The sequence below is a fragment of the Mizuhopecten yessoensis genome, unplaced genomic scaffold (genome assembly GCF_002113885.1).
Source record: "Mizuhopecten yessoensis strain PY_sf001 unplaced genomic scaffold, ASM211388v2 scaffold3977, whole genome shotgun sequence".
NCBI classification, from domain to species: Eukaryota; Metazoa; Mollusca; class Bivalvia; order Pectinida; family Pectinidae; genus Mizuhopecten; species Mizuhopecten yessoensis.
In genome coordinates, this window is record NW_018405314.1 from 14,130 (window position 1) to 25,069 (window position 10,940).

Consider the following 10,940-nt stretch of genomic DNA (forward strand, 5'->3'; position numbering starts at 1 on the left):
AGTCTGTCAGACAGACAATGGGTAAGTGGGTCAGACAGACAATGGGTGAGTGTGACAATGGGTGAGTGTGTCAGACAGACGATGGGTGAGTGTGTCAGACAGACAATGGATGAGTGTGTCAGACAGACAATGGGTGAGTGTGACAATGGGTGAGTGTGTCAGACAGACAATTGGTGAGTGTGTCAGACAGACAATGGGTGAGTGTGTCAGAGTGAGTGTGTCAGACAGACAATGGGCGAGTGTGTCAGACAGACAATGTTTGAGCGCGTCAGACAAACAATGGGTGAGTGTGTCAGACAAACAATGGGTGATTGTGTCAGACACACAATGGGTGAGTGTGTAAGACACACAATGGGTGAGTGTGTCAGACAGACAATGTTTGAGTGTGTCAGACAAACAATGGGTGAGTGTGTCAGACACACAATGGGTAAATGGGTCAGACAGACAATGGGTGAGTGTGTCAGACATACAATGGGTGAGTGGGTCAGACAGACAATGGGTGAGTGTGTCAGACAGACAATGGGTGAGTGTGCCAGACACAAAAATCGGTGAGTGTTGCAGAGACAATGGGTGAGTGTGTCAGACAGACAATGGGTGAGTGTGTCAGAGAGACAACGGGTGAGTGGGTCAGACAGACAATGGGTGAGTGTGTCAGACAGACAATGGGTGAGTGTGTCAGACAGACAATGGGTGAGTGTGTCAGACAGACAATGGGTGAGTGTGTCAGACAGACAATGGGTGAGTGTGTCAGACAGACAATGGGTGAGTGTGTCAGACAGACAATGGGTGAGTGTGTCAGACAGACAATGGGTGAGTGTGTCAGACAGACAATGGGTGAGTGTGTCAGACAGACAATGGGTGAGTGTGTCAGACAGACAATGGGTGAGTGTGTCAGACAGACAATGGGTGAGTGTGTCAGACAGACAATGGGTGAGTGTGTCAGACAGACAATGGGTGAGTGTGTCAGACAGACAATGGGTGAGTGTGTCAGACAGACAATGGGTGAGTGTGTCAGACAGACAATGGGTGAGTGTGTCAGACAGACAATGGGTGAGTGTGTCAGACAGACAATGGGTGAGTGTGTCAGACAGACAATGGGTGAGTGTGTCAGACAGACAATGGGTGAGTGTGTCAGACAGACAATGGGTGAGTGTGTCAGACAGACAATGGGTGAGTGTGTCAGACAGACAATGGGTGAGTGTGTCAGACAGACAATGGGTGAGTGTGTCAGACAGACAATGGGTGAGTGTGTCAGACAGACAATGGGTGAGTGTGTCAGACAGACAATGGGTGAGTGTGTCAGACAGACAATGGGTGAGTGTGTCAGACAGACAATGGGTGAGTGTGTCAGACAGACAATGGGTGAGTGTGTCAGACAGACAATGGGTGAGTGTGTCAGACAGACAATGGGTGAGTGTGTCAGACAGACAATGGGTGAGTGTGTCAGACAGACAATGGGTGAGTGTGTCAGACAGACAATGGGTGAGTGTGTCAGACAGACAATGGGTGAGTGTGTCAGACAGACAATGGGTGAGTGTGTCAGACAGACAATGGGTGAGTGTGTCAGACAGACAATGGGTGAGTGTGTCAGACAGACAATGGGTGAGTGTGTCAGACAGACAATGGGTGAGTGTGTCAGACAGACAATGGGTGAGTGTGTCAGACAGACAATGGGTGAGTGTGTCAGACAGACAATGGGTGAGTGTGTCAGACAGACAATGGGTGAGTGTGTCAGACAGACAATGGGTGAGTGTGTCAGACAGACAATGGGTGAGTGTGTCAGACAGACAATGGGTGAGTGTGTCAGACAGACAATGGGTGAGTGTGTCAGACAGACAATGGGTGAGTGTGTCAGACAGACAATGGGTGAGTGTGTCAGACAGACAATGGGTGAGTGTGTCAGACAGACAATGGGTGAGTGTGTCAGACAGACAATGGGTGAGTGTGTCAGACAGACAATGGGTGAGTGTGTCAGACAGACAATGGGTGAGTGTGTCAGACAGACAATGGGTGAGTGTGTCAGACAGACAATGGGTGAGTGTGTCAGACAGACAATGGGTGAGTGTGTCAGACAGACAATGGGTGAGTGTGTCAGACAGACAATGGGTGAGTGTGTCAGACAGACAATGGGTGAGTGTGTCAGACAGACAATGGGTGAGTGTGTCAGACAGACAATGGGTGAGTGTGTCAGACAGACAATGGGTGAGTGTGTCAGACAGACAATGGGTGAGTGTGTCAGACAGACAATGGGTGAGTGTGTCAGACAGACAGACAATGGGTGAGGGTGTCAGACAGACATTGGGTGAGTGTGTCAGACAGACAATGGGTGAGTGTGTCAGACAGACAATGGGTGAGTGGGTCAGACAGACAATGGTTGAGTGTGTCAGACAGACAATGGGTGAGTGGGTCAGACAGACAATGGGTGAGTGGGTCAGACAGACAATAGGTGAGTGTGTCAGACAGACATCATGTGATACCGCTCGGAATGAAAGCATGCTCACCTGACAGACAAGAAATGTACATGTTTTGTACCGGTCATATAGCATTGTGTTCTTGATAGATAGCATGATGAACCGGACAAACAACATAATGTTGCAAACGGCACTATGTTGTACCGGACAGACATCATTGTGTTCCGGACGAGCAACACATTGAACCGAACGGACTTCAGTTTGTTGACTCCTGTCTAACCATTACCATATTAAAAGAATAAAAACATCTAAAATATCAGATCCTGTTGTAGAAAACGAATAGAACACAAAAAAGAGTTTTATATCAATAGCAAAAAGAAACCAAATGAGCCAAAGATTTGAGATAATAATAAATATAATTCAGATACCTTGTTTTTTCTGTATCGAACATTGATATGGCTTCTACGGCTGACTGAAATAAGGCACATTGAGTTGTTTGATTTGACAATGTTGTAAGCAAGTTAGTGGGAGCCAATTAAACAATGGTAGCTATGATTACATGATAAAACAGGACCTTAACGTCAGTAAAATGGTTCAACTTGTTCAATAAAAAATAGCTCATGATACGAAAACAAGATTTCACTTCATAGAAATTACCTCTTGGGACTAAAATCATGATTTCTTTACTTCGAAACCCAGGTATGATTCACAAGATTACAGGCATACTGTACCATATACCGTAAGAAAAGATTTCTATTATAATCAAGTGACCATTCTGAACACAATCTTCTCAATGGGAATAAGTCCAGAATATTGAGCCCGAGTTGTCCTCGTGACTCTCACTCTATACATAATTATAGGTATATTTACTGATGGACGAGATATAAATGTCATTTGACGTTTGCCATTATTTTGTTTTTATTACATCGTTTCTTTTAGAAACCTTTTCAATTATAACCTAGTCTATCATGTGTGGATATAGATATTATATCCGAAGGCGAAGAATTTTGTTCAGAACCGAGGCTGTATTACCGAAAACACCGAATTCTGCACCCATTGATACGGTGTACCTTATTTAGGCACCAATGCGATATTCTAACACGATTCGTTTGCAACGCGTGTTTTGATTGGATATGGACCATGTATCATGATCGATCGTGTTAAGCTCCTCCCATCGCACTTAAGCCACGCCCCGTTTCAAACCAAAACAATATGGCGTCAAGTTCGCCTCTTAGCGAAATCCCGCTAATACGGCTAGTAGGCAACAGAACAGAAACGACCGATGAAATGTATTTGTTGAATGAATCAAAAAGTAAAAAGTACACATTCCTTGTTCTTACCTCCATTTATTACTGAAACGTTCGTTCCATCCGTGTGAAGGCATCTATTTAGATCCGAAATCAAATGAAACATTTCACATGTGTCGTATGCATTTACACAAAACTATTCACAAATCTATACAAATAATCACCGATTTTGTCGATAAGCACATATTGGTATGCATACTGACATGGACATGTAAGAACTTGGTCAATATTAATCCAAATGTGTCGTATAAACTTTGGTAACAGGACGTTCACGAACAATCCAAATATTCCGCCTCGTCAACATACATATCGAACGCTCGCCAGTATGGGCGGGGCCAAACGACCGACTTTTGAAAGCTTCTATCCGATTGGTCAGTCCGCTGCAGAATGACACGTCATCAGTTCAGGTCACAAAGTATTTTACTACGTACTTTTGTACAAGGAAATACAATGTTTCTAAACATATTAGCGTAGTATATTTGTTAATGTGTTAGAATGGGGATAGTACGTTGTTTTTCGTGTCTATACTAGCGATTAAAACATGAAATTTGGTTTAAACTCTCGACCTATCGGTCTCGAGTTCAAACCCAAATTTCATGTTCTAATCGCCAGTATAGTAGCCACTCAAAACAACGTGCTATCCCCTAAATAAAAGACAAACTTGTGCAATAACTATTATGTTCCTGAGATGGTGTAACTTGCTGATGACAAGATGGCACAGCCAATCAAAATGGCGGGCTTTCGATTGTGACGTCATAATATCATAATTATTAAAGACACTGATGTCAGCCATATTGGATACACATATCACACAGGGGTGTTCCATACGAGAGGGGGGAGAAAAATAAGCCTACATCACTTACTTATTCATTCTAACAGTAGGAAGCATGTCGCATTTTAAATAGGATGGCACAGAATCCGTGTAGTTCTTCTAGAACTTCGTCATCAATGCTTTCCAATGTGTATAACCATTAGGTTAGGAGCTAACCTCACAATCCTGATCGCCTGGGGAATCGTTATCAGGGTCACCATTTCCTATTTCATTAGCACCATAAGGAACATTTTCATCATATGTGACGTCATAGTATACGTCATCATCAACACTGTAGTCCGTCCTATTGTCTGTGTCATAATCGTCCGAACTTACTTCATTCTCATCATATGATCGTGTGACGTCATCAGTTCCAGAGTTGTCATAACTATACATGACAACTGCGTCAGCATAAGAAGGTGGCAAATCTCCATCTTTCACCTCTGTTTCATAAGGAGGAGTGTAAGGGGGAGGTAAATCCTGCATTATTCTATTGACGTCATTTTCGTCTGCTTCTCGGTCCACCCAATCTGGACTATGGGAATGGCCAATCACAAAAGGTCTCCCACCTTCAAAAGATATGTTATTTTAGTAAGTTCAATACAATTTGTAAGTTTGTTGCGATTCACTCGAATACATTAATATAACAAGAGGCCCAGAGGGCCTGTATCGCTCACCTGAATATGTTTAAAATAATTGGTATGAAGTAGGTGCTGTAAGTACATATGAAATTTCAGAAAGATCCATACAGTACTTGAGATATAGTAAGAACAAACTTCAAACAGAGTCCCACCCCTAGGGGGGTCATACCCACCAATTATACAAAATTGAGTCCCCTTGACCCAAGGATTCTCCACACTAAATAAGGATAAAATCCCATACTTGTAATCCCGATGGTGGAAGAAGGGTTTTAAAGGTCCTCTATTTCTCCTATTGGGCCCCGCCCTTCTGCCCCTTGGGAGACCACACCCACTGCTTATACAAAATTGAGTCCCCTTGGCCCATTGATGCTCCAGACTAAATTAGGATAAAATCCCTTAATCTTTATGGTAGAAGAAGGATTTTAAAGGTTTTACCTTTATTTCCCCTATTGGGCCCCGCCCGTCAAGTCCCAGGGGGGCCACACCAACCGTTTATACAAAATTGGTTCTCCTTTACCAAAGGATGCTCCACACCAAAAATGGACCAAATCCTTTCATTCCTACGGACGAAGAATTTTAAAGAATAATTTGCAATGTTTCCCCTATTTGGCCCGGCCTCTCAGGCCCCTGGGGCGCCAGACCCACGGTTTATACACAATTGGTTCCCCTTCACCCAAGGATGCTTCAGAACAAATCCTTTCATTCCTACAGAAGAAGAAGGATTTTAAAGAATTTGCTATATTTCCCCTATTGGGCCCTGCCCCTCAGCCCCCAGCGAAGCCAGACCCACCGTTTATACAAAATTGATTCCCCTTTACCCATGGATACTCCACACCAAATATGGACGAAATCCTTTCATTCCTACAGAAGAAGAAGGATTTTAAAGAATAATTTGCTATGTTTCCCCTATTGGGCCCTGCCCCTCATGCCCCTTGGGGGCCACACCCACGGTTTATACAAAATTGGTTCCCATTCACCCAAGGTTGCTTCAGACCAAATATGGAACAATCCTTTCATTCCTACAGAAGAAGAAGGATTTTAAAGAACTTGCTATATTTCCCTTATTGGGCCCCACCCCTAAGTCCCCAGGGTAGGCCACACCCACGATTTATACAAAATTGGTTCCCCTTCACCCAAGGACGCTTCTGACTAAATATGGAACAAATCCTTTCATTCCTACAAAAGAAGAAGGATTTTAAAGAATAATTTGCTATGTTTCCCCTATTGGACCCCGCCCCTCAGGCCCCTGTGGGGACCAGACCCACAGTTTATACAAAATTGGTTTCCCTTCACCCAAGGATGCTTCAGACCAAATATGGAACAAATCCTTTCATTCATACAGAATAAGAAGGATTTTAAAGAATTTGCTATATTTCCCATATTGGGCCGCGCCCCTCACCCCCAGCGAAGCCAGACCCACCGTTTATACAAAATTGGGTCCCCTTTACCCAATGATGCTCCACACTAAATTTGGACCAACTACTTTTATTCCTACAGAAGAAGACCGATTTTAAAGAATAATTTGCTGTGTTTCCCCTATTTGGCCCCGCCCATCAGGCCCCTGGGGGGCCACACCAATGGTTTATACAAAATTGGTTCCCCTTCACCCAAGATTGCTACACTGACCAAATATGGAACAAATCCTTTGATTCCTACAGAAGAAGGATTTTAAAGAATTTGCTTTATTTCCCCCATTGGGCCCCACCCCTCAGCCCCCAGGGGGCTCAGTCGTTCATTACAAGTAGCGTTTTAAAGGAAAAGTTGACGGACGGACGACGGACGCTGCGGTATGGCATAAGCTCACCATGGTCCTTCGGACCAGGTGAGCTAATTATACTTATATTACAATATTAAAGGGCTTTAAAATAAGGTAAGACAAAACAATGGGCGCTGTTAGATAACCTAAAAATTAATCAGAAAAAAACCTTTAATGTTTTTGTGAGTGATCCGTAAGAAATTCCTTATTACTTGTTTTTTTTATTCCTATCCTTTATGTTTATAATTTCTATCAGCTCTCTTAAGAGTTTTGGGTTCGGGTTAAGGGGACTGTCGATTTAAAGGAGCTCGTTTGGTAGGCTTTGATCAAAGGACGTACATTATATGTACTGATGCCATAGGACGTGGTACATTTGTAATAGGCGGTCTTGTTACATGACCACATTCCAAACCAGATATTCAAAACGGTTAACATGAAAGAATAAAAAAGAGAAGATAATTAGCAAAGTCGTGAAAAGATAAACTTATTTTATAAACATTCATGACACATATTTATCAAAAGTAATATATAAATAAGTCTGGTAGGCCTAAATGGAAGCGTGCAGGGTTAAAACCTGAGTACATGGAGAAAAGGACATGCAACCACTACCTTCCACGCCTTTTCTGAGCCTCAGCGAATGTACCATCCCACACCCTTACTTTTCGGAGCCTCAGCGAATGAACCATCCCACCACCCTTCCTTTTCGGAGCCTCAGCCAATGTACCATCCCACCATCCTTCCTTTCGGGAGCCTCAGCGAATGTTCCATCCCACCACCCTTACTTTTCGGAGGCCCAGCGAATGTACCATCCTCGGGAGCCTCAGCGAATGTCCCATCCACCATCCTTACTTTCGCGAGCCTCAGCGAATGTACAATCCCACACCCTTACTTTTCGGAGCCTCAGCGAATGTACCATCCCACCATCCTTACTTTCGGGAGCCTCAGCGAATGTACCTTCCCACCACCCTTACTTTTCGGAGCCTCAGCGAATGTACCATCCCACCACCCTTACTTTTCGGAGTCACAGAGAATGTACCATCCCACCATCCTTACTTTCCGGAGCCTCAGCGAATGTACCATCCCACCACCCTTACTTTCCGGAGCCTCAGAGAATGTACCATCCCACCACCCTTACTTTCCGGAGCCTCAGCGAATGTACCATCCCACCACCCTTACTTTTCGGAGCCTCAGCGAATGTACCATCCCACCATCCTTACTTTCCGGAGTCTCAGAGAATGTACCATCCCACCATCCTTACTTTCCGGAGCCTCAGAGAATGTACCATCCCACCACCCTTACTTTCCGGAGCCTCAGCGAATGTACCATCCCACCACCCTTACTTTCCGGAGCCTCAGCGAATGTACCATCCCACCACCCTTACTTTTCGGAGCCTCAGCGAATGTACCATCCAACCATCCTTACTTTCCGGAGCCTCAGAGAATGTACCATCCCACCATCCTTACTTTCCGGAGCCTCAGAGAATGTACCATCCCACCACCCTTACTTTCCGGAGCCTCAGCGAATGTACCATCCCACCACCCTTACTTTCCGGAGCCTCAGCGAATGTACCATCCCACCACCCTTACTTTTCGGAGCCTCAGCGAATGTACCATCCAACCATCCTTACTTTCCGGAGCCTCAGAGAATGTACCATCCCACCATCCTTACTTTCCGGAGCCTCAGAGAATGTACCATCCCACCACCCTTACTTTCCGGAGCCTCAGCGAATGTACCATCCCACCACCCTTACTTTCCGGAGCCTCAGCGAATGTACCATCCCACCACCCTTACTTTCCGGAGCCTCAGCGAATGTACCATCCCACCACCCTTACTTTCCGGAGCCTCAGCGAATGTACCATCCCACCACCCTTACTTTTCGGAGTCTCAGAGAATGTACCATCCCACCATCCTTACTTTCCGGAGCCTCAGAGAATGTACCATCCCACCACCCTTACTTTCCGGAGCCTCAGCGAATGTACCATCCCACCACCCTTACTTTCCGGAGCCTCAGCGAATGTACCATCCCACCACCCTTACTTTTCGGAGCCTCAGCGAATGTACCATCCCACCATCCTTACTTTCCGGAGCCTCAGAGAATGTACCATCCCACCACCCTTACTTTCCGGAGCCTCAGCGAATGTACCATCCCACCACCCTTACTTTCCGGAGCCTCAGCGAATGTACCATCCCACCACCCTTACTTTTCGGAGCCTCAGCGAATGTACCATCCCACCATCCTTACTTTCCGGAGCCTCAGAGAATGTACCATCCCACCACCCTTACTTTCCGGAGCCTCAGCGAATGTACCATCCCACCACCCTTACTTTCCGGAGCCTCAGCGAATGTACCATCCCACCACCCTTACTTTTCGGAGCCTCAGTGAATGTACCATCCCACCATCCTTACTTTCCGGAGTCTCAGAGAATGTACCATCCCACCACCCTTACTTTCCGGAGCCTCAGCGAATGTACCATCCCACCACCCTTACTTTCCGGAGCCTCAGCGAATGTACCATCCCACCACCCTTACTTTTCGGAGCCTCAGTGAATGTACCATCCCACCATCCTTACTTTCCGGAGTCTCAGAGAATGTACCATCCCACCACCCTTACTTTCCGGAGCCTCAGCGAATGTACCATCCCACCACCCTTACTTTTCGGAGCCTCAGCGAATGTACCATCCCACCATCCTTACTTTCCGGAGTCTCAGAGAATGTACCATCCCATCACCCTTACTTTTCGGAGACTCAGCGAATGTACCATCCAACCACCCTTACTTCCCGGAGCCTCAGCGAATGTACCATTCAACCACCCTTAATTTCCGGAGCCTCAGAGAATGTACCATCCCACCATCCTTACTTTCCGGAGCCTCAGAGAATGTACCATCCAACCACCCTTACTTTACGGAGCCTCAGCGAATGTACCATCCAACCACCCTTACTTTCTGGAGCCTCAGCGAATGTACCATCAAACCACCCTTACTTGCTGGAGCCTCAGCGAATGTACCATCCCACCACCCTTACTTTCCGGAGCCTCAGAGAATGTACCATCCAACCACCCTTACTTTCCGGAGCCTCAGCGAATGTAACATCCAACCACCCTTACTTTCTGGAGCCTCAGCGAATGTACTATCAAACCACCCTTACTTGCTGGAGCCTCAGCGAATGTACCATCCCACCACCCTTACTTTTCGGAGCCTCAAAGAATGTACCATCCCACCATCCTTACTTTCCGGAGCCTCAGAGAATGTACCATCCAACCACCCTTTCTTTCCGGAGCCTCAGCGAATGTACCATCCCACCACCCTTACTTTCTGGAGCCTCAGCGAATGTACCATCCCACCACCCTTACTTGTCGGAGCCTCAGCGAATGTACCATCCCATCACCCTTAGTTAGTTCTATGCTTAATGATTTCTTTAATACATCTTCAAATCTTGTTCTTCTATATCCTCATTCTGTTGCATTTCTTAGTTTTGATTACCACGAGGAGATAAGATAAATAAGAAGATTACTTAGAGAGATACGGACAAACAGCTACATTGTGTATGATAAAAAAAGATATCGTAAGACAGACACGGACAAACAGCTATGCTAAAAAAGGATTTCGTAGAAAGACGCGGACAAAGAGCTTAATTGTGTGTGCTAAAAAAGAATTTCGTAGACAGACGCAGACAAGCAGCAATGCTAAAAAGGGATTCCGTAGACAGACGCGGACAAACAGCTTCATTGTGTGTGCTAAAAAAGAATTTCATAGAAAAACGCACACAAACAGCTACATTGTGTATGCTAAAAAAGGATTTCGTAGACAGACGCAGACAAACAGCTACATTGTGTATGCTAAAAATGGATTTCGAAGACAGACGCAGACAAACAGCTACATTGTGTATGCTAAAAATGGATTTCGTAGACAGACGCGGACAAACAGCTATGCTAAAAACGGATTTCGTAGACAGACGCAGACAAACAGCTACATAATCCCGGGGAGTGTCACCAATGTATTAAGGTACAGTATACCA

General features: G+C 45.4%; 1 protein-coding gene across 1 annotated transcript in view; it reads right to left on the bottom strand.

Annotated features, from left to right (window-relative positions):
• Positions 1-4,283: 4,283 nt before the first annotated feature.
• Positions 4,284-10,940, bottom strand: part of LOC110448285 — a 28,734-nt gene continuing 22,077 nt past the window's right edge. Inside the window, exon 4 of the mRNA XM_021494451.1 lies at positions 4,284-5,098. Coding sequence (XP_021350126.1) covers positions 4,695-5,098 — 404 coding nt within the window. The 3' untranslated portion in view covers positions 4,284-4,694. The remainder of the gene's footprint in view (positions 5,099-10,940) is intronic.